Source organism: Amblyraja radiata, chromosome 4, assembly GCF_010909765.2.
Source record: "Amblyraja radiata isolate CabotCenter1 chromosome 4, sAmbRad1.1.pri, whole genome shotgun sequence".
Lineage (NCBI taxonomy): Eukaryota > Metazoa > Chordata > Chondrichthyes > Rajiformes > Rajidae > Amblyraja > Amblyraja radiata.
Genome location: NC_045959.1, coordinates 66878483 through 66906365, shown reverse-complemented (window position 1 = coordinate 66906365; position 27883 = coordinate 66878483). Strand labels below are relative to the sequence as shown.

Genomic DNA, 27883 nt, shown 5'->3' with positions numbered 1-27883 from the left:
GAATACATGACCTATAGCTACTATAAACTACTCTAGCTTCAAACCCAAAGCAAACAGTACAAAGTTGGGCAAGCATAGAATGGGGAAAATTAAGAAAAAACTAAATTACAAACACTAAATTAATAATAAAATGACATTAAAGGATCAAGGTTTATTAATTTGAAATCCTGTAATGTGTTTTAATAGTTGTTATTTTAACACAGACACCTTATTATTTAAATCACATCATATTTCTTATAAACAGTCTTCAGGGGTGGCATTTAAATTAGATTCATTAAATTCATTTACACTTCAGTGGTTGAGAAACTAATTCTTTGATTTTGTATCCTGCAAGCATTAAGGCAGATGAGGAAACAGCAGTTGCTCATAAGGAAAACCAAACAGAAGTATTAAATAGAGAAGAACAAACAAAACCCATCACATCAGGCCTGGTATCCACCTTGGGCAATATTTTAAACAAGCAATAGTGAACTGCCAGCCATCTCACACTCTGCCTGATGTCCTATGATGAAATAAACAAAATAAAATTGCATGGTGTTAAATGGATTGCTGATTTGCAATTGCCTGTTTTGTGTTATCGCCCAAATCCAATTTCAGCCTCACAGAATTTCCAATAAAGAGTCAATAACTCAAGTTGCTAGGAAACAACATCAGTTTTTAGGATTATTATGAATATGAAGAAATGTATTTTTTTGATTAGATATTTTATTTATTTTAATGAACACAATTTTGAAAAGGAAAAATCAATATAAGTTTATTGTGGAGTTTTACTAATAACAGGCTTAAAGTTCTGAACGCTTCCACTATGGTCCTTTTTTATAACAGAGAAAAGATGTATAGATTAAATTAAGCTTTGCACAAATTAACTCCCCTCCTCGATAATGAACTTTGGTCTTCTTTGCAGGTCCTCTTTAGCTTAGTAGCAATTCTACGGATGCATGGCAACAGGCAGTAATAAAATCATGAGTATATATATATATACACGTGTGTGTGTGTGTGTGTGTGTGTGTGTCCCATGTTCACACGGGAGGGCTGGTCCCCCAACACAATATTCCACCTCTCCACCAATTCCAATATTGGTGGCCAGTGGGAGGGGGGGGGGGGGCTTTCTGGAGCGCTAGTATGGGTGTTGTGGGCTGAAGGGACTGGTTTCCAGAGGGCAGGTATGGACATTGTGGGCCAAATGGATTCTTGGGGCGGCAGCTCAGTCACTCAAGCCTGATGTGCTGGCAGCTCACTCACGGCTGGTGGGCTGGCAGTTGACTCACGACTATTCCTTGAAATTCCATTTCAAGCAGGGTGCAAGGCCACCAAATTCAAATGCAGTTTCCTACCATTTCAAGCAGGGTGCAAGGCCACCAAATTCAAGTGCAGTTTCTTACCACTTCAAGCAGGGTGCAAGGCCACCAAATTCAAGTGCAGTTTCCTACCACTTCAAGCAGGGTGCAAGGCCTCCAAATTCAGGTGCAGTTTCCCACCACTTCAAGCAGGGTGCAAGGCCACCGAATTCAAATGCAGTTTCCTACCACTTCGAGCAGGGTGCAAGGCCACCAAACTCAAGTGCAGTTTCCTACCACTTCAAGCAGGGTGCAGCGCCACCAAACTCAAGTGCAGTTTCCTACCAGTTCAAGCAAGGTGCTAGGCCACCAAACTCAAGTGCAGTTTCATGCCACTTCAAGCAGTGACGGAAATCGCTATCAAAATATGGAGGGAACAGGGGGGACACAATTTCTTGGCGGCCGCGCGCGCATGCACACACTCACAAACACACGCGAGGCTTAGAAGGCTTCTGCCGTGGGCCCTGTGAACGGTAATTACATCTCAATCCAGCGCTAAACTGCAGCTCAACTCTGCCTGTCTCGCCGGGTTAACCTACAGCCCTGCCTGGACTGACGGAATAACAGTCCAGAGCCGTGGAGCTAGCGCTGCTTCTCCGTGCTGGCTGTAAGCCTGGGCCATATTTCCCTTCAGTCCACGCAGGGCTGTAGGTTAACCCGGCGAGACAGGCAGAGTTGAGCTGGGTTTAGCGCTGCTTTTCTGCGCTGGCTATGGGCCCGGGGCGTAGCTCCCATCTGACTCCTGACGTCTCTGGCCACCCCCGGTCGTGGGGGGCCACTCGGCTGGAGACGGGGATGGTCTAGTGGAGGTTCGGCAGCGATTGCAGCGCCGGAGAGCCTGCCGGGATCGATCCTGGCAGCAGATGAGGCACAGGTCTGTGTCCAGGGCTGCCGTTGTGACCCTATGACCTGGGCATGTCTCCCTCCTCCAATCACCGCGCTCTATCCTCAGTCCCATCCCCCTACTCACTCCTCTGACCGACACCTCCCTCCTCCAATCATCGCACTCAATCATCATGTTCCGCCCCCATTGCCTGCTGACCGACATCTCTCTCGTCCAATCGGCAGCCTCGATCAGCACTCCTACCCCCAGTCTCGCGGAAAGTGGAGATTTCACCGGGTTTTTAAATCCGGATTACAAAAAATGGGGGGGAGGGGGGGATCGAAACAGGGGGGACTGGCCCCCTCGGAATTTCCGCCACTGACTACAAGCAGGGTGCAAGGCCACCAAATTCAAGTGCAGTTTCATGCCACTTCAAGCAAGGTGCAAGGCCACCAAATTCAAGTGCAGTTTCATGCCATTTCAAGCAGCGTGCAAGGCCACCAAATTCAAGTGCAGTTTCATGCCACCAAGCAAGGTGCAAGGCCACCAAATTCAAGTGCAGTTTCATACCATTTCATGCAGGGTGCAAGGCCACCACATTCAAATGCAGTTTCATACCATTTCAAGCAGGGTGAAACCACCATAAAACCACAAAACACCACATAAACACGACATAAACACCACATAAACACCACACTCGCAGTTCAGTAGACATTCAGTGTGCTCCGTTGATTCACAGCTCAGACAGTCGGGACCTCTCCCACCCCCATCTTTATTTCAAACTAACCACCACCAACCATTTGCTGCGCTTTATTTCAAACCAACCACCACCAACCATTGGCTGTGTTTTATTTCAAACCAACCACCACCAACCATTGGCTGTGCTTTATTTTAAACCAACCACCACCAACCATTTGCAGTGCTTTATTTCAAACCAACCGCATTTTCATTTTCAAACCACATTAAGGGCACTCAAGGTCAGTAAAACCACACTCACAGTTTAGTAGACATGTGTTCGGTGTTATTCACAGCTCAGACTGAGAGCCGTGACCCTCTCGCTCCCCCATCTTGCAGAGACTGACTGAGGCACTCAACACTTCCGGGTTTTATAGTCCCTCCGGAAGGGGTGTGGCCTTCAGGAGAGAAAATCACAACATTTTTTAAACACTAATAACTCTTTTATTTTTCATCGATGGGAAAAGTCCTCGTCCTGCACAGCTGGGGGGGGGGGGGGGGGGGGGGGGGGGGGGGGAGACTCTGAGTAAGATTGCCAAAAATCACATCCGTAAGTGGCAGCATTTTTTCTAAAATCAATATACAAAACAGGAAGTGGTCAAGATCAGACTTTTAGTAATATATATATATATATATATATATCTATATATATATATCTCTATATATAAATATATATATATCTATATATATATATATATATTATATATTAAATTTATACACATATACATATATATACACATATACATACATATACATATGCACACACACACACGCATATATATATACACATGTATACACACATATATATATATATATACACATGTATACACACATATATATATATATATATATATATACACACACATGTATACACATATATATATATATATATATATACACATGTATACATATATACACATATACACATATACACATATACACATATACACATATACACATATATATATATATATACATACACACATACATACATACATACATATATACATACACACATATATACATACACATATATATAGTTAGCAGTCCTGCAGTGATTGCAACAATATCATATTGCCAAATGTTGATCGATGATCTAAGTTCATCTGCCGTACCAGTCAGTCTCGTTATGTAAATGGTAGGCAATGACTTTCAGAATTGCAGGCAGTGACTAGTAGACTGTGGGCTGAGGTGCTTTTTCGTTTCAATTTGTGACCCAAATCACATATCTACCTGTATTTACAATATATTCTGTAAAAGTATTATAGAAATCATACCTGAAACTCGTCAAGACCAAAACCTGCACATATTTTAAAAATATGAGTAAAACCTCCAATTTTCCGAGTTGTAATTATCCAATCAATGTACGTTTGACATTGCATCGGATGCCAATTGACCAATCACGCGCTTTGTTTCATGGTAGCTAGGCGGCGAGCACCCTGGGATCATGACTGCCTCCTAATAACATTTAAAAAAGCAAGGTTTCGAAGGAATAAAGGTAACTAGACTAAGTGGGACCCATTCAGTCCCATGTTCACACGGGAGGGCTGGTCCCCCAACGCAATATTCCACCTCTCCACCAATTCCAATGTTGCTGGCCAGTGGAGGTGGGGGGGGGGGGGGGGATTCCTGGAGCGCTAGTGTGGGTGTTGTGGGCAAAATGGACTGGTTTCCAGAGGGCTAGTATGGACATTGTGGGCCGAATGGATTCTTGGGCTGGCAGCTCAGTCACTCAGGCCTGGTGGGCTGGCAGCTCAGTCATTCAGGCCTGGTGGGCTGGCAGCTCAGCACTCAGGGCTGGTGGGATGGCAGCTCAGTCACTCAGGCCTGGTGGGCTGGCAGCTCAGTCACTCAGGGCTGGTGGGATGACAGCTCAGTCAATCAGGGCTGCTGGGATGGCAGCTCAGTCGCTCAGGCCTGGTGGGCTGGCAGCTCAGGCCTAGTGGGCTGGCAGCTCAGTCACTCAGGCCTGGTGGGCTTGCAGCTCAGAAACTGCCAGAAATTCTGCCCAAAACAGGTGAGAGACTCTGTGAGAGACAAGGGGGAGAGATACAATTTTAGACATTTTTCATATTTTTCTGCAGATCGCAGCAATGAAGGAGGAAAGTCTATCCTGGCCTGGATCTCACAGAGACCCAATGAAGGGAGGGAGAAAAATACTGGGGTGAGGTTTAATACTTGCAGGGGGAATATTTACTGATGGGCCGAAGGGACTCCTCCTGCGCTAGTACAGGCCTGACGGGTCGAAGGGACTGAGTGAAATCTCAGTGGAAGGCACTTATTCTGGACTTTTCCTGGCTGGCAGGGCTTTTTGGGCTAAAATGCTCTTCCTGGGCTAATATGGGCAGGTTGTATTTATTTATCTATTTATTTATTTATTTATATAAAATCACTTAAAATAAATCAACACAAAAATGAAAAAAGACGTTAATAAGAAACTCAAATAATATACAAAACAAAAATACAAAAATATACAGAAACATAAAATAGATAGAATTAATTAAAAAACACCCTAAAAACCCTTATTTATTTATTTTTAATAATGCAACCATACCATCAGTCACACACATCTCACCCAGGCTAATTAAGAGTGAGGAGTGCACCTACACATAACAACATTTAACAAACCAGCCCTTAGTCTGGCAGAACCTGCAAGTCTGTAAAGTATGATAAAAAAGGTTGCCATTTGTGAAAACAATTATCAGTACATCCCCTCAATGTATATTTAATTTTCTCAAGTTTAAGAAAAAACACTACGTCTTTGAGCCACTGTGACACAGAGGGTGCGTTAGGGGATTTCCACTGTAGGAGTAGGCGACGTCTGGCTATTAAAGATATAAAATTAATAATTTATTTTTGCATAGAGTTTAATGGACCCGACTCATCCGGAGCCCCAAAAATGGCAATCAATGGACAGGGCTGTAGAGGTATTCTCATTACGGTAGACATTATATTAAAGTAGCCGGACCAAAAATTATGTAATCGTAGACAAAGGAAAAACATATGGCTCAGATGACAGTGTGGGCCCAGACATCTATCACATTTATCCTCCACCTCTGGATAAATCCCAGGCAGTCTTGATTTAGAAAAATGGACCCTATGTATAACCTTAAACTGAATGAGTGCAAGACGAGCGCAAGACCTAACGGTACATAGCCCACCCACAACATTATCCCACCCACTCCTCAGTAAGTTGAAGTCTCAGCTCTTCCTCCCAAGCAGCCCTTGTTTTTTTGTTTTTTTTAAAAGAGTTGGACTGATCCCAAAGATCCAGAATGCAGTTATACATCTCTCAAACAATCCCTCTTTGTTGTGTCTTGAAAGTAATCAAACTATCCCATATTTGTCGTGGAGGTGAAGAGGGAAAATTAGAAAAACATTTAGAAACATTTTGCATTGCCGTTTCAAGCACAGGGCAGGCCAAACAACTCATGGCATTGTCATTTCATTTCCATTTTGCATTGCAGTCTCAAGCACAGGGCAGGCCAAACAACTCATGGCATTGTCATTTCATTTCCATTTTGCATTGCAGTCTCAAGCACAGGGCAGGCCAAACAACTCATGACATTGTCATCTCATTTCCATTTCGCATTGCAGTCTCAAGCACAGGGCAGGCCAAACAACTAATGGCATTGTCATTTCATTTCCATTTTGCATTGCAGTCTCAAGCACAGGGCAGGCCAAACAACTCATGGCGTTGTCATTTCATTTCCATTTTGCATTGCAGTCTCAAGCACAGGGCAGGCCAAACAACTCATGGCATTGTCATTTCATTTCCATTTGCATTGCAGTCTCAAGCACAGGGCAGGCCAAACAACTCATTGCATTGTCATTAAGGGCTAACAAATCATTTATTGAAAGTACATTGCAGACTCACAGTTCAGTTAATTCACAGATTAGAATCACAGTTGTGCCTCTCCCTCGCGATCTTCCAGATTGACTGACTCACGTCCAGGCATCCGGGGTTATATAGTCCTGCCCCCCCCGGAAGGGGCGTTACCTTCATCATGGTGATTCACAGGTGAGAGGACTAATCAGCTGACCTCAAGATTTTTTAAACACTCATAACTTTTTTATCTTTCATCTATCTGAAAAATCCTCGGGCTGCCTCAGCGGAGGAGGACTGTTAGTAAGATGGCCAAAAATCATAGCGATATAGGGTAGCGTTTTTTCTAAAATCAATATACAGCGCAGACAGGAAGTGGTCAAGATGAGACTTTTAGTTATATAGATAGATGTAACCTTGCTGATAATTTTGTTTTACAACTGATTTACCGTTGTAAAGTTATGATGTGAACTGTTAAATAAAAATGATAAATAAAAATGTAGAGCTTGTATTAGGATTAGGATTAGGGTCAGTCAGTCGGTCAGGCTGTTGGCCGGCCTGTGGGTGCTGCGAGGGGTCGGTCGGGCTGTCAGCCCGCCGGTTGATGCTGCGAGGGGTTGGTCGGGCTGTCGGCCCGCCGGTGGGTGCTGCGAGGGGTCGGTCGGCCTGTCAGCCCGCCGGTGGATGTTGGTAGGGGTTGGTCCGGCTGTCAGCCCGCCGGTTGATGCTGCGAGGGGTCGGTTGGACTGTCAGCTCGCCGGTGGATGTTGGTAGGGGTCGGTCGGCCTGTCAGCCCGCCGGTTGATGCTGCGAGGGGTTGGTCAGGCTGTCAGCCCGCTGGTGGATGTTGGTAGGGGTTGGTCCGGCTGTCAGCCCGCCGGTTGATGTTGCGAGGGGTCGGTCGGCCTGTCAGCTCGCCGGTGGATGTTGGTAGGGGTCGGTCGGCCTGTCAGCCCGCCGGTTGATGCTGCGAGGGGTTGGTCAGGCTGTCGGCCCGCCGGTGGGTGCTGCGAGCGGTCGGTCGGGCTGTCGGCCGGCCAGTGTTGCAGCGAGCGAGTGGGTGGACTCATGGACCAGCGCTTTGGGGGTGCTGAAGGCGGCCCGGGTGGCGTGCTGGGCAGTGCTGCTCCCCACCATCATCACCATGATGATCCAGAAGGGCATGCTGGCCGACATGGATGCACTGAACGGCCAATAGTACGTAGCCCGCAGCCGGTCCCAAAACGGCTCCAGCTCCAGCGTGGGCAGCTCTGGAAAGGGGTGAGTTAGGGCTAGGGTTAGGCCTTTTCCCCTCAGTGGATGATGCCTTAGCCTTTCCCCAGCCTGGCATTGCTCCAGTCCGACTATGGCCGTGACCCCCAGTCAGTGGGGTTCAGGAAACGGGGGAACGCACAGGATCTGCCCTCACCCATTAATTAAGCGGGTTCAGGAGCCGGTGACACCCAGGACCTCTGCGGCAGTCTCACTCCACATACACACTCACAATTATATTCATTAATTTATTTTTATATTATAATTATATATAACTCCCGTCACATTCACAAGACACAGACACACATCTATGAGCGGATAGCGGGCCACATCTATCACGTGTACACATGGATCGCGCCCCCACTCCGCCCTGGATGGCAAGCATCGAATCACGTGTGCAAAGAAGGCAGACAAAAATGCTGGAGAAACTCAGCGGGTGAGGCAGATTCACCCGCTGAGTTTTTCCAGCATTTTTGTCTACCTTCCAGCAACTGCAGTTCTGTCTTAAACGTGTTCACATAAGGTAAGCGGCCGTGCCAACGGCTTTGAGAGGATGCGGTACAGCCAGACCTCGGCGTCGGAGCCCTTGTACGGAAAAAAAATCGGCCTGCTTGCCGGATGATTTTGGGTTGCGGACACATTCGGCCCAGGGGCTGTAGGTTGCCGACCCTTGGTTAAAATAGACCGCAGCACAGAATTAGGCTCCCCATAGAGTAATATGAGCATTGAGCACTAGATGGCAGTTACTTTTGATCTAATTAGCTTAATTAATTAGTGCGCAACTTTTGACTGACGAGCGCATGATGTGGCACAGCCAGAGCTCAGCGCTCGGCCGTGCTCAGCGCTCGTCCGCGCTCAGCGCTTATCTTCGCTCGCCATTGCGGCCGCCTGCAAAGGCTTCCTTGTATCCTTGCATCACCGCGCCTGGGCGCCGCGGCCCCGGGAGGTACTGGAGATGATAGAAGTCTGCGGGCCAGATAATTACGGGAAAAAAAAAAACGCCTGTGGGCCGGATGATTTCGGGTTACAGGCCGCATCGGCCCAGGGGCCGAAGGTTGCCAACCCCTGATTTAGATGAAGGGATTAAAAGTAACGTTAGCAAATTTTCAGATAACACAAAGCTGGGTGGCAGTGTGAACTATGAAGAGGATGCTATGATGATGCAGGGTGACTTGGCCAGGTTGGGTGAGTGGGCAGATGCAGTATAATGTGGACAAATGTGAGGTTATCCACTTTGGTGGCAAGAACAAGGAGCAGATTATTATCTGAATGGTGTCAGGTTTGGAAAAGGGAAAGTACAACAAGACCTGGGTGTCCGTGTACATCAGTCACTGAAAGTAAGCATGCAGGTACAGCAGGCAGTGAAGAAAGCTAATGGCATGATGGCCTTCGTAACGAGAGGAGTTGAGTATAGGAGCAAAGAGGTCCTTCTGCAGTTGTACAGGGCCCTGGTGAGACCACATATGGAGTATTGTGTGCAGTTTTGGTCTCCTAATTTGAGGAAGGACATTCTTGCAGTTGAGGGAGTGCAGTGTAGATTCACGAGTTTAATTCCCGGGATGGCAGGACTGTAATATGGTGAAAAGAATGGAGCGACTGGGCTTGTATACACAGGAAGTTAGAAGGATCTTATAGACACATATGAAATTATTAAGGGATTGGACACGCTAGACACAGGAAACATATTCCTGATGTTGGTGGAGTCCAGAACCAGAGGCCACAGTTCAAGAATGAGGGGTAGACCATTTAGAACTGAGAAAAGGAAAAAACTTTTTTCACACAGAGAGTTGTGAATTTGTAGAATTCTCTGCCACAGAAGGCAGTCGAGGTCAATTCACTGGATGCATTCAAAAGAGAGTTAGAACGTGCTCTTAGGGCTAGCAGAATCAAGGGATATGGGGAGAAGGCAGGAACTGGATACTGATTATGGATGATCAGCCATGGTCACATTGAATGGCGGTGCTGGCTTGAAGGGCCGAATGGCCTACTTCTGCACCTATTGTCTATGTATTTTTTCTAAAAATTGATGCAATTTAGCCATTCATTTTTCCCATGTGTCTTACCTAGCCCATCCCTCTCTGCCCACTGGAAAGCCCTATTTTGTTTCCTTTATCATTGTTCTTTTTTGAATGTCTTTCATTCATAATTCTTTATCTCTCTACATCATCGTCTATATCTCTCATTTCCCTTTTTCCTAACTAGTCTGAAGAAGGGTCTCTACCCGATATGTGACCCATTCCTTCTCTCCAGAGATGCTGCCTGTCCCACTGAGTTACTCCAGCTTTGTCATCTCCTATTTTTTCAGTGGGGGAGTTTAGTGTAGCAGTGAGAAATGATCCTGGCATGACACATCCTGATGTGAAATTGGAATTAATTGAGACAAACTACAAAATAGCAAAGAGCAGAGACCATTGATATGAGTTATTTTTAATGCACCAGATAACCAGATTCAGATCAACATGCGAGGAACCAGATAGGAGAAGAACCATTTTCAATCTTACTTTGAGCAATGAGAAGTTGATTGATAATCTTACTGTCAAAGGGTTCTTGGTCGGGGCGCTTACTATGAGAGGATTACACTTTGAGATTGAAGGTGATGGAGTTGGTTGTGAAATTAGGGTCTTAAATCTAATTAGACTATGAAGGTACAAGAGGAGAGTCGATTGCTGTTGACTGGGGGAATGCATGAAACTATATGACAGTGGACAGCCAAGAGCTGCCATTTAAATAAATTGTGTAATGCACATTGTAACCAAACACTCAGCGGGAAAAGTGATTCATATGTGGCTGATCAGAAAAATTAATGATAGTACTCGCATGTAATGTCCTTGACTGCCTGGGGTTCATTTGGGTACTCAGCATTCCTCCCACATCCAAAAGACATGCTGCTGGGTTAATTGGCTACTGTAAATTACCCATAGTGTGGGTGGATGATTGATGTGAGTTAATAGGCATGCAAGAGAGAATAGGTTGAAGGAAACGCATTTTTGGAATGGGATTGTAGAAACAAGGAACTGCAAATGCTGGTTTGCACAAAAGAACACAAAGTGCTGGAGTAACTCAGCGGGTCAGGCAGCATCTCTGGAAACCATGGAGAGGCAAGACTTCAGGACAGGTTCTACCATGAAGTATCACCGATCCACCTTCTATAGAAATGCTGCCTGACCCACTGAGTTACTCCAGCACTTTATGTCCTTTTGGGAATAGGGTTAATGGGAACATAATTGTTGCGCATCCGCAGGCATCTCTTTCGCAACAGAAATGGACGAGGATGTCTGATGGGTAATGAATGACTTACTTTTATCATTTGATGTTTTGTTAATTTCTTCATTTTCAAGAAAATATAATGCTATGCAGTTTGAGGAATGAAAATGAAATCTGAGCACATTTATTATTTTGCACATTGAGTAGTAAACAACATAAAGCAGTTAAACAGATCATATTTGTCTTGATCTTGCTAAATTTTTGTATTCATTATGAAAGCACTAAACACATGCAAACGAGAACATATATAAATTACATGAAATCCAATTCAGATGATAAAAGGCTCCCTTTGCCTTCATATATATGATATGTGAAAATCTTAGAATAAAAGTAGTTCAACTACTGCAATGTTAGCCATGGTTCATTAAGAGCACTATTGTATGAATCAGAAGGTTGTGAATTTGTCCCACTCCAAGGACTTTAAGATACATTTGAGGTAGAGTGATACTCGACAATAGACAATAGCCGCAGGAGTAGGCCATTCGGCCCTTCGAACCAGCACCACCATTCAATGTGATCATTGCTGATCATCCACAATCAATACCCTGTTTGAATATCAATACACAAGTCTGAAGAAGGGTTTCGGCCCGAAACGGTGCCTTTTTCCTTCGCTCCATAGATGCTGCTGCACCCGCTGAGTTTCTCCAGCTTTTTTGTGTACCATCCACAATCAATACCCTGTTCCTGCCTTCTCTCCATATCCCTTAACTCCGCTATCCCTGAGTGCTCTATCTGACTCTCTTGAAAGCATCCAGAGAACCAGCCTTCACTGAGGCAGAGAATTCCACACACTCACAACGCTCTGTGTGAAAACATTTTTCCTCATCTCCATTCTAAATGGCTTACCACTTATTATTAAACTATGGCCCTTGGTTCTGGACTCCCACAACATTGGGAACATGTTTCCTGCCTCTAGTGTGTCCAAACCCTTAATAATCTAATATGTTTGAATTCCAGAGTATACAAGCCCAGCCGTTCCAATCTATCAACATACGAGTCCCGCCATCCTGGGAATTAACCTTGTGAACCTACTCTGCCCTCCCTCAATAGCAAGAATGTCCTTCCTCAAGTTTGGAGACCAAAACTGCACACTTCACTGCCTGCTGTACCTGCATGCTTACTTTCAGTGACTGATGAACAATGACCTCCCAGATCCCGTTGTACTTCCCTTTTTCCCAACTTGACACTATTTAGATATAATCGGCCTTCCTGGTTTTGCCACCAAAGTGGATAACCTCACCTAGCTTTGTGCCATCTTAAAATTTGCTAATGTTACTTTTAATCCCTTTATCCAAATCATTAATATTTATTGTAAATAGCTGCAGTCCCAGCACCGAGCCTTGCAGTACCCCACTAGTCACTGCCTGCCATTCTGAAAAGGACCTGTTAATTCCTACACTTTGCTTCCTGTCTGCCAACTAATTTTCTATCCATGTCAGCACTCTACCCCCAATACCATGTGCTTTAATTTTACCCACTAATCTCCTATGTGAGACCTTATCAGCTTTCTGAAAGTCCAGGTACACTACATCCACTGGCTCTCCTTTGTCCATTATCCTGGTTACATCCTCAAAAAATTCCAGAAGATTAGTTAAGCATGATTTCGCCTTCGTAAATCCATGCTGAATCGGACAGATCCTGCTGCTGCTATCCAAATGTGTCGCTATTTAATCTTTTATCATTGACTCCAACATCTTTCCCACCATCGATGTCAGGTTAACTGGTCTATAATTCCCTGTTTTCTCTCTGCCGCCCTTCTTAAAGAGTGGGACAGCTCAACGAAACAGGCAGCATCTCTGGAGAAAATGAATGGGTGACGTTTCGGGTCGAGGCCCTTCTTCAGACTGGTTAGGGATAAGGGAAACAAGAGATATAGATGGTGATGTGGAGAGATAATGAACTGAATTAATGATATGCAAAAAAGTTAAGATGATAAAGGAAAGCCCATTGTAAGCTGTTTGTAGGGTGAAAATGAGAAGCTACTGTGACTTGGTTGGGGGAGGGATGGAGTCGAGGGAGGAGGTATAGCAACAGGTGTCAAATCTTCTGCAGTTGTAAGCGGGGACTGTCTCTGTTGTGACTAGGGGTAGGGGAGCAAGGACGGAGCTGCGGGGTACCGTGGAGAAACGAGTGAGGGCCTCCCTAAAGAATGAGAACATCTCGGATGTCCTAGTGTGGAACACCTGATCCTGGGTGCAGATGTTGCGTAGACGGAGGAATTGGGAGTCTTTGCAGGAAGTAGGGTGAGAAGTGTAGTCGAGATAGTTGTATGAGTCAGCGGCTTTGTAATAGACATGAGTATTTAGTCTATTTGCTGTGATGGTGACTGTGAGATGAAGAAAGGGGAGGGAGATGTGAGAGATGCTTGAAGTAAATGAAGTGGAGCTGTCGTGAAAATGGGGCAAGGGGAAAGGCACGTGTGAGATTTCCTCGATGTGGCACTGAGCTGCAACTGATAATGGCCACTGTGAACCTTGGGGGGGAGGCGCACACACACACACACACACACACACGAAAGCGGGGGAGCGCTGTATGAAATTCAACGGGTGCAAAGCCAAGGTGATACAGACACACACGCCGATGAACAGGAAGGTTAAGACAGCTAGCAAATACTGATGTCTATTCGGTTTGTTAACGGTCGGTTATCCTTGGTTCTGAAAACTCGTGCTTACGTTTTTTTCCCCAATGAGCCAATGAACATGTTGAAAAATTTGCCGCGAACATACTGAGGCACGACTAGTTTCCAGAATGCGGGAACTCCTTGCGACCATTAAGGCAACTCACCAGAGAATACCAGCGAACATGCGGCGAGCGCAGAGTCTCCTGCACTCGCCTAAGTGGGACAGGCCCTTTACTCCAGCTTTTTGTGTCTATCTTCGGTTTAAACCAACATCTGCAGTTCCTTCTTGCAGTTTATGCTAATGTCCTGGCCAATGTTTACACTTCAAACAATGCCACTAAAACAAAATGATCAAATGTCACCATGTGGCTGTTATTAAAAAAATATATTGGATTTGAAGTACTTCATAACTTCAAGGTTATAGAGGGCATTATATAAAGGCAACATTTTCCTTTCAAATATGAGCATGTCAAGCACCATTAAACTTAAAATACCAGAAACAGAAAAAAAGAATTGGAAAATATAAGGACCAAGGTGAATTTGCTAGAAATATTAATATCAATAGCATTTGCTCTGTTTTTAAGTATAAGGATGCTGTCTTGGAAGGAAATGTTACTGAAGCACTACTTTTCTCACTCCACAGATGCTGCCTGACCAGCTGTGTTTAACATTTTCAATTTTTATTTCCAATTTCCAGTATCATAAGTTTTTGTTTTGATAACTTTTTGTAATTTTTCTATTTGCAACACCCAACCATTGAACTTCAAAAGGTATGCTCAATCTAGGATGACTAATGCCTGCAATGTACACTTTATCCATTGGTGGCGATATTGATCTTCTGCCTCTACTGGAAGAACCTGCTTTAGCTTATTGAAGTAATTAAATTACTTATTTCCAATGGCGGAAATCTATTGATGAACGTTTACCATTCTTAACATTTAACAGTAGCTACAAGTTTAAATATTAGTTTGTTCTAGTCGGGCTGTCTTTCTCCAAGGAAAGATAATTCTACATCTTTGAAGGAGCTCCTCAGAGGTATAACGCTAACCCAACTATTGTTGGCTGCTTCATCAATGAGCTTCCCTCCATCAGAACATCTGAAATGCAGAACTTCACCAAGGATTGCTGTGTTGACTCCATTTATAATTACTCGTACAATGAAGCACTACATTCTTACAAGATGAGACAACAGACTTAGGCAGAGAAGTGGTATCTATTCATGCCATGCAAATACCAGGCATTTACAATAATGTCCACCAGCTCCCTAATGTATTCAATTACAAATTTCTCCTCATCACCATTCCAGGGGTGTCCATTATCGCATAAAGACTGTGGCTACAATAACAGGTTAGAGACCCGAGTACTCTGAAGTAAGAAGCTCAGCTGTTCATTCCCAAGATCTCTTCCCCACCTATGCTATGAATGTGGTGATGATATATACGGCATCCATTTAAACATTCAAAAGACGCTTAAAATCGTGGAATTTCATCCACAAACTCAAGATCTTAATTAATACATCATCAATCAGTACGTAATGGTTATGGTGAGTACTATAAAAAAAACATAAGAAACTGAAATGGGAGTATTTAGGCCATTTGATCCTTCTACCCTGCTCTAGCTATCATCAGTATCATGGCCGATCTACTTTCCTGAATTTTCTTTTGATTTCAGTAATATCCAGAAATGTATCAATCTCGGTTTTGAATGACTGTCTCCAATGGCCCTTTGGGTAGAAAATTCCAAAGATATACCATGCTTTGAACGATGACACATTTTCTCTTCTCAGCTAAATAACATATCCATTTATCTGAAAATTTGACCCCTAGTTCTCCACTCTTCAGCCAGGGGATACATCCTCCTTGCATCTTTTCTATTGAGTCCTGTAAGGATTTAGTATGGTTAAATAAGGCCTACTGGCTTGGTCTACATGACCTTTCTTCATATAATAAATCTGCCATCCACGGAACCAGTCTTAATGCATTTTCCATTTTAATTCACAATCCCACTCTCACACTGATCTATCTTTTTGCCTCCTGCGCTATTATAGCCAGGCCCAACACAAACTGGAGGAACAAGACCTCATCTTCTGCCTGGGCCTACGGCAACCTTCAAGACACAATATGAGATTCGACATTTCACTGCTACTTAGCCTAATTGCTTGTAACGTTTTCAAGTCCAATCTGCTAACTCATCTGAACCATCAATTGTCTATCCTTCCACAATCTTGTGAGTTTTTTTTCCCCATGATTCTCTCTCTCTCTCTCTCTCTCTCTCTCTCTCTCTCTTCCTGATGATTTTCCTTTTATGTTTATTCCCCCTTATCTATTCTAGTCATATCGTCAAAGATTAGTCGAATATGATTTTTTTTTTTTCCCCTCGTTATTTACAATGTTGACACATTCACATATTCTGTTGTGCTGCAGCAATTAAGAATTTCATTGTCCCGTCCGGGACATATGACAATAAAACACTCTTGACGTCTTGACTTCCACAATTCTTAGTTCATTTCAAGGTGTTCCATCAATACATGTTTCATTATGAATTTTAGCATTATCCCTTTTACTAACGTTAGGTTATTAAGCTAACCCTCCTTCTCTTTCCGATCTTAAAGAATGGAGTCACATCTGCTTGAATCCCTCAATTCCTTGGAATAACTCCAGAATTTAAAGAATTTTGGAAAATGATAAATGGAGTATTGACTACCTCTATAAACATCTCTTTCAAAACACTGCGGTGTAAATCATTGGATCTTGAGATTAACAGGTTTTTTAGTCCCATTAACTTCTCTAGTACTTTTATTGTAACTAATATGACAGCAAATTGTAAAGAGTTCTGAAATTATCACCTTGACTGGTGAGGGTAGTGGGTGCCAGAGAATCTAATCACCTCCAGGTTTCCCTCCAAAATATTGCATATACCCCATGTTTTGCATACACTTTCATTCCTTGATAATTACTGGCAACCTACACCTTATAGCTGCCTGAATGCCTTCATTACCTTGCAGTTCGAATTCTATTTTCCCTGGATAACCAGAATTGGACAATAAATGCTGTCTGTTACATTGCCAGACTTTTTATTAAAAGATTATCGCTCAAAAATCAAGACTTAATGCCCCTGGAATCTAATTCCCCTTCACACTTCAGTTCCCTATTGGTAATCTGAAGGATATCCTTGATGAAACAAACGTTAGTTTCTCCACAGTAATGCTAACCATCTCCGTGACCTTGCTTCTATCGTTGGGCTTTAAAATATTGAACACAAAACACGAAACTACTTGGCCCATCAAATCCAAACCAATTCCATTCAGTTATTATGCCTTGTTCCTTCATTTATATTTCTACCACGTATTTATCTAATTCCTCTTTGAAGATCATTCAGGGCAGTGAGTTCCAAGCTCTATCCAGCCAAAGCATAAAAAGGTTTTTCCTGGCACTTTGGTGCATTTGATTATCAGGAATCTGGACCTTTGGTTATTGACTCTTTACAAGATCAAAATATTTTATTTTGATCCGCTGTCTAAAGCCTTTGTGGTTTAAAATAAACCTTTAGCAAATGGTCTACTGGACATTTGTTCTTGAAATAAACAATCCCACCTAGTTTTAGATGCATAGAATCATTCTTGTTTTGTATCAAGGATCATTTAAAGGCATTTCACATAAATGACAAATAATATATAATAACTAGACCAAGGGGGACCCATTGGGTGCCGTCCCCTCTACGCGTCGTTGTGGTGGGGGGGGGGGGGCATCTGGTTTCCGAGGAGATACGTTTCACATGCTAAATGACACACACACACACACACACAGTTTTAAAAGTGTATAGATATGATAAGCTGTGCTTCAGCTCTCCAGGTAAAATGGATAGAATAAGGAAGTCAAATGGAAAACAACAAATAAATAATGAAAATTAATTTAGTCACTCCTATAAACCACCAGCCCTGTTTATATTACATACAACCCTGTACAATACAACCACTTCTGTAATAAAACATACTATTTAAGTCACTGTGAACTACACCACTTATTTGCAATCATTATATATCTATCTATATTACTAAGTCTGATCTTGACCACTTCCTGTTGTTCTGTATATTGATTTCTGAAAAAACGCTGCCACTTACGGCTGTGATTTTTGGCCGCCTTACTCAGAGTCCCCCTCTATGGCTGTGTACAATTGCAGAAGCACCCTGCTTGAAGTGGTAAGAAACTGGACTTGAATTTGGTGGCCTTGCACCCTGCTTGAAATGGAATTTCAAGGAATAGCCGCGAGTCAACTGCCAGCCCACCAGCCGTGAGTGAGTCAACTGCTTGAGTGACTGAGCCGCCAGCACAAGAATCCATTCGTCCCACAATGTCCACACTAGCCCTCTGGAAACCAGGCCTTTCAGCCCACACCCATGCTAGCGCTCCAGAAAGCCCCCCCCCCCCACTGGCCACCAATATTGGGATTGGTGGAGAGGTGGATTATTGCGTTGGGGGACCAGCCCTCCCGTGTGATGCTGGGACCCAACGGGTCCCACTCAATCAAGTAATATACTAAATTTATAAACTAACATCGAATCACTTTATGATTATAACTTCTTATGCCCACATTTCTAAAGCAAGCCTTCTATGCAAAACACACACTACTTGAACCCTTGTGATAGTGCTTATGCTCTTTTACCTCAGTTTTGAACTCATAGCTCCTTTTCCTACAAAGAAACTCCTACATTTTGCTTTTCAAGATTAGGTCATAAGGTCATAAGTGATAGGTGCAGAATTAGGCCATTCGGTCCATCGTCTGCTCTGCCATTCAATCATGGCTCATCTATCTCTCCCTCCTAACCCCATTCTCCTGCCTTCTCCCCATAACCCCCGACACCCTTACTAATCAAGAATCTATATATATCTGCTTAAAGATATCCATTGACTTGGCCTCCACAGCCAAGAATTCCACAAATTCTGACTAAAGAAAATCCTTCCTTATCTCTTTCCTAAAGGAACATCCTTTAATTCTGAGACTATGACCTCTAGTCCGAGACTCTCCCACTGGTGGAAACATCCTCTCCACATCCACTCTATCCAAGCCTTTCACTATTTGATACGTTTCAATGAGGTCACCTCTCATCCTAAACTTCAGTGAGTACAGGCCCAGTGCTTTCAAATGCTCATTACAATTTGTCAAACTACTCCACTCCCACTGACTTGACAGTCTGTGTTAATTTCAAGGTGCATTGCGAAAGTACAACTGAACTGATCTGGTCCACTGACATTTAGTGACTGCAGGTAATCCAAAATAATTATAAATTCATAGATGTTTATGCTATTCTAACCATTTTCTACCATACTCAAACTTAAGGGGCTGTCCCACTTGGGCGACCTAATTGGCGAGTTTAGAAGAGTTTAGGAGAGTTTGATAAAATGTACCTCCTTCGACTATGTTGAAGACTAGCTTCGACTAGCTACGACTAACTTCGGGAAAATTGGACACTGAATAGTGGAGAGTGAAGACGACCTCCTTCGACCTCTCTTCGACTATGATGAAGACTATCTATGACTACCTTCGACTACCCTCGATTACCTACGAATAACATGCCGACCTACTACGACTACACCTAGGAGTAAAAAAAGTATCGATTTTTTCCATGGCGACCTTTTTTACGCGTGGGCATTTTTCAACATGTTGAAAAATACGCCGCAACCTAGCTGAGGCCTCGAGTACGCGGGGACTACTCTCGAGCATGAAGGAGAGTTACAAAGACCTCCAACGACCTCGTGTCGACCATGCTGCGAGTATGAGTCGAGGGCAAACTCGCCAGAACTCGCAGATTAGGTCGCCGCAGTTGGACAGGACCTTTAGGACTGTGTGACCTGTTGCTGTAAATACCATCATGCACACAGATTTATATACGTCATAAATTATCACTTTTCAAATGCCGTGTGCAAAATATTAGCAAATAGCATTGGGTAGCCAAGTTAAAAATGCATTGTACAATCTGACATATATTTTGTAGGCCAGAATTTTAAGCTGATTAATGGCAACATGATTTACAGTGCATTTCTCAAAAAAAAGTCAACATTTATGGTGCAGTATTTAACAAGTCCATAAAATTGCAGTCGAAGATAGCAAAATAGAGAGACAATGTGGTTAAAAAGATATATGGGAATCTTTCATTATTAGCTGAAGCATTGAATATAAGAGCAGGTTTAGCCACTGGTTATAATGCTGCAAGTAGAACTGTATGCATATTGTATGCATTTATGTTTTTAGCATAATTTAGTTTATTATTGTCACATGTACTGAGATAGTGTAAAGCTCTATTTTGTATGCTATCCAGTTAAATCATACTATACATGAGTACACATACACAAGTATAAGCGTGAAACAACTGTAGTGGATAATAGCAGGCCTTCATCATTTTGCAATTTTCATGTCTTCTGAAAGTTTCTGAAAATATCTAGCCTGATCTTGACCAAAGGAGATAAGCATTTCTTACTTTTCACTTTAAGGCTTGGTGTCCTGATGGCACTAGGATGATGATGTAGCGGTTGGCCTGTCCCACCATAATTCTGACGGTTCATTTCAATGCTGCTCTGTGCAGCTACTGCAGGCTGTGCTCGATCTGCTCACACTCACCTGCTGTTGGGTCTCCCGCAACCGCCTTCGCCAACATCAAGACCTGTGACGACTGCAACCGCACCGTCTGTCGCCTCCCACAGCTGTCCCTCCATTTCTGGGTCGCCGTGTCCAGCTTCCCAAACTACATCAAAACTTTGGGTACTTTCCGAAGGCGTGGAAGGCGAGCCAGGCAGCATTCTGATAACCCTCTTCTGTACCAACTCCTAAGGCTCCACATTCTGTTTATCACATCTATTTTACAACTATCTATTTAGGTTGGTTTAGAAATACAGCGCTGAAACAGGTCCTTCGACTCACTGAGCCTACATCGACCAGCAATCCCTGCACAATAACACTACTCTACACACCCTAGGGTCAATTTTTACATTTCATACCAAGCCAATTAACCTATAAACCTGTATGTTTTTGGAGTGTGGGAGGAAACCGAAGATCTCGGAGAAAACCCATTCAGGGCGAATGCACAAATTCCGTACAGACAGCACCTGTAATCAGGATTAAACCCGGGTCTCTGGAGCTGTAAGGCAGTAGCTCTACTGCTACGCCACCGTTTGTGTTGCTACTTTCAGGGAGGTATGGACTTGACTGCAACAAGTAAGAATTTCATTGTCCCATCCGGAACATATGACAATAAAACACTCTTGATTCTTGGATTCCAATATCTCTCTGTAAAACAATGCTGTTAAAGGTCCTGATATTATCTGTATACTTTCCCCTGACGTTTAATCTCCCAAAGGGCAACTTACCTGGCTTAAATTCCATCTTCCATTTCTCCACCCATATCTGCTACTGATCTACATCCTGCAGTGTCCTTTTACAACATTCTTCACTATCTACAATGCTGCAAACTTACTAACCAACCTATCTACAGTTTTGCCCAAGTGTACATCTATTAAAAAAACAAACACTATTCTACCTTACCCTCGGTCTTCTATAGGTAAACCTAAATCAAAGTTATCATGGATCCCAGGGATCTTAATCTTCTGGATCAGCTTACTATGAATGACCTTGCCAAATGCTTCATTGAGGTCCATGTGGACAACATTCACTGGCCGACCCTTATCAATCACCTTTGGCACTGTCTCAGAAAACAGAATCAAGTTTCTAGGCATGACCTGGACAAAGCCATACTGAATGTTCCTAAATGTCCCATCCAAATGTTAGTAAATCCTATCTCCACAAATCATCTTCAATAGCTTCATACATAAATACATAGGCAATAGGTGTAGGAGTAGGTCATTCGGCCCTTCGAGCCATGTGATCATGGCTGATCATCAGTACCCTGTTCCTGCATTCTCCCCATATCCTTTGACTCCGCTATTTTTAAGAACTCTCTCAACTTCTCTCTAGAAAGCACCCAGAGAGTCTCGGTCTCCACTGCCTTCTGAGGCAGAGAATTCCACAGATTCACAAATCTCTGGGTGAAAACTTTTTCCTCATTTCCATTCTAAATGATCTACCCCTTATTCTTAAACTGTGGACCCTGGTTCTGGACTCCCCAACATCGGGAACATGTTTCCTGCCTCTAGCGTATCCAATCCCTTAATAATCTTATATGTTTCAATAAGATCCCCTCTCATCCTTCTAAATTCCAGTGTATACAAACCCTGTCGCTCCATTCTTTCAACTTGACAGTTCCACCATTGACAGTTCCGCCTTGTGAACCTACGCTGCACTCCCTCAATAGCAAGAATGTCCTTCCTCAAATTTGGAGACCAAAACTGCACACAATACTCCAGGTGTGGTCTCACTAGGGCCCTGTAGAACTGCAGAAGGACCTCTTTGCTCCTATACTCAACTCCTCTTGTTATGAAGCCCAACGTGCCAATAGCTTTCTTCACTGCCTGCTGTATCTGCATGCTTACTTTCAGTGCCTGATGAACAAGGACACCCAGGTTCCATTGTACTATTTTCCTAACTTGACACCATTCAGATAATAATCTGCTTTCCTGTTCTTGCCACCAAAGTGGATAACCTCACATTTATCCACATTAAACTGCATCTGCCATGTATCTGCCCACTCGCCCAACCTGTCCAAGTCACCCTGCATCCTCATAGCATCCTCCTCACAGTTCAGACTGCCACCCAGCTTTGTGTCATCTGCCAATTTACTAATGTTACTTTTAATCCCTTCATCTAAATCATTAATGTATATTGTAAATAGCTGCGGTCACAGCACCGAGCCTTGCAGTACCCCACCAGTCACTGCCTGCCATTCCCGTTAATCCCTACTCTTTGTTTCCTGTCTGCCAACCAATTTTCTATCCATGTCAGCACTCTACCCCCAATATCATGTGCTTTAAATTTGCCCACTAATATCCTATGTGGGACGTTATCAAAGGCTTTCTGGAAGTCTAGGTACACGACATCCATTGGCTCTCCCTTGTCCATTTTCCTAGTTACATCCACAAAAAATTCCAGAAGATTAGTCAAGCATGATTACCCCTTCGTAAATCCATGCTGACTTGGACCAATCCTGTTACTGCTATCCAAATGTGCCACAATTTCATCTTTTACAATCGACTCCAGCAACTTCCCCACCACTGATGTCAGGCTAACTGGTCTATAATTCCCTGTTTTTTCTCTCCTGCCTTTCTTAAAAAGTGAAATAACATTAGCTACCCTCCAATCCACAGGAACTGATCCTGAATCTATAGAACATTGGAAAATGATCACCAATGTGTCCACGATTTCTAGAGCCACTTCCTTAAGTACCCTGGGATGCAGACCATCAGGCCTTGGGGATTTATCAGCCTTCAGTCCCATCAGTCTACTCAACATAATTTCCAACTAATGTGAATTTCTTTCAGTTCCCCTGTCACCCTAGGTCATCTGGCCACTAGTACATCTGGGAGATTGTTTGTGTCTTCCTTAGTGATGACAGATCCAAAGTTCAACTCGTCTGCCATTTCGTTGTTCCCCATAATAAATTCACCTGTTTCTGTCTTCAAGGGTCCAACTTTGGTCTTAACTAATTTTTTCCTCTTCACATACCTAAAGCTTTTACTAGCCTCCTTTATATTCTTGGCTAGCTTACCTTCGTACCTCATCTTTTCTCCCCTTATTGCCTTTTTAGTTATCTTCTGTTGCTCTTTAAACATTACCCAATCCAATGGCTTCCCGCTCATCTTTGCTATGTTTTACTTCCCTTTTATTTTTATACTGTTCTTGACTTCCCTTGTCAGCCGCGGTCACCTCTTAGTCCCCTTAGAATCTTTCTTCCTCTTTGGAATGAGGATTGTTGTTCCACTGTCATCACTGCTTGGGTCTCTTTCCAGTCAACTTTGCCCAGCTCCTCCCACATGGCTCCATATTAATGTTTGCTCAACTGAAAATCGGAAGTGTCGGTATTACAGTTGGAGTTTAAAACATCATATTATGGTCACTACCTCCTAATGGCTACTTTACCTCAAGTTCCCACATCAAATCCGGTTCATTACACAACACTAAATTCAGAATTGCCTTCTCCCTGGTAGGGTCCAGTAGAAGCTGCTCTAAGAATCCATCTCGGAGGAACTCCACAAATCCCCTTTCTTGGGGTCCAGTACCAACCTGATTTACCCTGTCTACATGCGTGTTGAAATCTCCCATAACCACCGTAGCATTATCTTTGCGACATGCCAATTTTAACTCTTGGTTCAACTTGCGAGACTAACTTGCGACTAACTCGAGAAGGCATAAGAGAGCAAGGTCAGGGCCAATAGTGACTGGTAAGAGAGTGGATGTGAATACCAAAGTTAAAGTGCTGTATATGAATCAAGAGGTATAAGGAATAAAGTGGATGAGCTTGAGGCTCAGTTAGAAATTGGCAAGTATGATGTTGTAGATAACTCCCATTTGGGTCTTTTTATCCTTACAATTCTCAGTTCTATCCACACTGACTCTACATCTGATTCTATGTCACCCTTCACAAAGGACTGAATTTCATCCCTCACCAACAGAGCTACCTCACCCCCTCTGCATACCTGTCTGTCTTTTTGATAGGACATATACCCTCGAATATTCAGTTCCCAGCCCTGGTCCTCTTGCAGCCATGTCTCTGTAATTCCCACTCTGTAATTCATATAATACAGGTGCACAACTTTTTATCCGAAAGCCTTGGGACCAGACACTTGTTGGATTTCGGAATTTTTCGGATTTCCGAATGGAAGATTTTTAGCGTAGATTAGGTAGGTAGCGCGGGCGGCTTGAAAAGTCTGGAGCGGCTGCCTCCTCCCCGGAGAATCATTGCATAAATGTTAGTCAGTTAGTTTGGAGGGATTTTATGTGGTGGGGGTGAAGGGGGAAACTTTAATTCTTAGTCCCCTACCTGGTCGGAGAGGCGGGGAGCGGGCAATGCCTTACCGGGTCGCCGTGCAGTAAGCTCCGGAGCGCTGTGGCCGCCGACTCCCAACATCGCGGAGCTGGGGGCTGCGGGCGTCCGGCCGCGGGCGGCGCTGGTTGGAGCTCCGACCCCGGTAACTCTACCCCTGGCTGCGCGGCGCTCCAAATCCAGCGCGGCCGGCGGCCGGACGCCCGCAGCCCCAGCGCCGCGATGTTGGGAGTTGGCGGCGTCGCAGCGCTGGGATACCAGCGGGGAGCGGGCAATGCCTTACCGGGTCGCTGTGCAGTAAGCTCCGGAGCGCTGTGGCCGCCGACACACAACATGTCGGCGGCCACAGCGGTGCTGGGGCTGCGGGCGTCCGGCCGCGGGCCGCGCTGGATTTGGAGCGCCGCGCAGCCAGGGGTAGAGTTGCCGGGGTCGGAGCTCCAACCGGCGCCGCCCGCGGCCGGACGCCCGCAGCCCCAGCTGGGAGTCGGCGGCCACAGCGCTCCGGAGCTTACTGCACGGCGACCCGGTAAGGCATTGACCGCTCCCCGCCTCTCCGACCAGGTAGGGGACTAAGAATTAAAGTTTCCCCCTTCACCCCCCTCCCCCCTTCACATAAAAGCCCTCCAAACTAACATTTAAGCAATGATTTACAGATGTTTAAGTGTCTTCCCGGTCTCCGGGTAGGAGGCAGCCGCTACAGTAGTACAGACCTGGGTTGACCATGGGTCGTTTCGGGTCAAGTTTGGCGCCAAACGCGAGCTTTGGTGTGCAGACGACATCCTGGGAAAAAATGGCCGGTTTTCGGAGTTTTTCGGTTTCCGGAACTCAGGATAAAAGGTTGTGCACCTGTACTTTTAATCCATTAATCACCTTGCCTTTCACATAGATTCCTATTTCACTTGGCCATACTCTCCTATCCCTTTGTGAGCTTTCTGCCCCGTTAATTCTGGTATCTCGTTCCCTTTAACTCCATACTTGTATTTCCAATTTGTCTCCTCCCCCCCCACTATTTAGTTTAAACCCTCCTGTGTAGCAGTGACAAACCTGCCTGCCAGAATGCTGGTTCACCCACCTTTTAATCACCTTCAATATCACTGATGTGATGCTTACTAGCCTAGAATTTCCCGAATTAGCCATATTTCCTTTCTTAAACAAAAGAACAACATTGGCAATGCTCCAGTCCTCCAGGAGCTCGCCTGTGGTGAGAGAGAACACAAAGTCCTTCGTCAAGGCCCCCAGCAATCTCCTCTCTTGCTCTCTCAATAACATGGATAAATCACGTCAGGCTCCGAGAGCACTCAATTGCTCCTAGTGTGTAGAGAGTAGATGAGAAAATGGGGCAACATAGAACTAGTGTGAACGGGTGATCGATGGCCGGCGTGGACTCGGTGGGCCGAAAGCCATGCTGTATCTGAACTAAACTAAAGGTGACGTTACTTGCTGTGTAAGGACAGAAATGTTGTTCTTTATTTCAGATTTCCAGTATCTGAACTTTTTTGCTTTTCTTGAACCAGAAGATAATTGATTATTTTTGATTTAGCTCAAATATCAGGCATCAATTTGAATCAGGCGTCATTAGATAGTCAGCTTAATTTTTGAAGTTGATTATACAATAAATGTCATATTAAGTTTGAGAATCACTTTATTTATCAGATGTGGAAGGACAAAATAAAATGTGTCCATCACATTGTAAAAGGACTGAAGATTGTAATTATTTAATCTTACCTGTTTTAGTGCTTTTTTGGTGTGCTGCTGAGTAGAAGATATCAGCTTGTTTTGTGCAACAGTTGTTGATGAATTTGTATTATGTGGAAGAGAACTCTCATCAGGCACATGTTTTGGTTCTGGACAAACTGTAAAAAGAGGGACAATGTAAAGAGGGACTGCCCGATTGGATTCTTTTTGGCAACAAAAAGTATAATGTAAGATTTGAAATTTGCTGAAGAAAAGCAAACAAAGCGAGCAGTTTCATAGATCTGGAGTCCTGATTGTGAAACATGGAGTGTGAGTACATACGGTCATTCTTGCTCTCCTCATGGCTTGCATCTGATCCTGGTTCGACAGATACAGAACACTAACAGAGCGCAACCACCTCCCAAGAACCACCATTTGCACTCCAAGCTGACCGCATTAAAATTCATTTTACGTAGAAACCATCTCTCCCTACCATGGTTGTCATCACTTGATATACTTGCAATGAATGCGTCACCTTTCACAGTCATCCTGTCAGCTCCCTTTCACATCCAAAGTCATTGCTTATATCTTTATATTCATCTTTCCAAATATCTGTGCTTTAATCTTTCTAGTTTTCTCATAAACAGAAACGCAGTTGCCTTCGTGAAATTTTTGATACTGTGATATTGTAACTAAGGGCAACATCCCCTATTATGGACATAAAACAAAGTGTTAGAGTAACTCAGAAGGTCAGGCAGCATTTGTGGAGTGAATGGACAAATGACATAAGGGAAGCCTCACAGTCATGTACAAGCTCTGATGCATTCTGCAGTATAAGGCTAATGGTATGATTGGTGGCATATAGCAGCTGAAGATGCAATCAACTGACTTTAACTATGTGCATGAAGTCATTGAACCTTTTGCAACGTTGCATCCAAGTTTTTGAGGATTGACCACTGGCTTTTATCTACAAAACTATCTTCTATCTCCCGCTTGTTGTGCATCTAGAGGGTTAATGTACATTACCACTTTTTTCCACTGCAGCATCCAAAAACTATGGTGCCCATCTCACCCGTATTGGTTCATGAGACTTTTGGCAAATTGCAATTACTTCCACGCTGATTTCTATTACCTGTGACAACAATAATGCACCTTAATTGTAAATAATGCAGATTGGTTTCATCTGTTGCTAGACATTTAAAGAACTGACCCCTGTTGAGATAATTAGCATGCTTATTACAAACTGGATGTTGAAACTTTTATAATAAATATGCAGCACAAATTTGTTGCTCTTTCTGTATCATTGAACAGGTGCCAGCTAATTTAAAATTGTGATTCGTTTTTGTTTTTAGGAGCCAATTTAGTGCTCCTGCACTCATAAAAACATAGAAAATAGGTGCAGGAGGAGGCCATTCGGCCCTTCGAA

The 27883-nt window shown here is 43.8% G+C and overlaps 1 protein-coding gene across 2 annotated transcripts in view; it reads right to left on the bottom strand.

Annotated features, from left to right (window-relative positions):
• Positions 1-27883, bottom strand: part of asxl3 (ASXL transcriptional regulator 3) — a 214448-nt gene that overhangs the window by 110020 nt on the left and 76545 nt on the right. For both annotated transcript variants that reach the window (XM_033019677.1, XM_033019678.1), the window contains exon 6: positions 26509-26636. In XM_033019677.1, coding sequence (XP_032875568.1) covers positions 26509-26636 — 128 coding nt within the window. The remainder of the gene's footprint in view (positions 1-26508; positions 26637-27883) is intronic.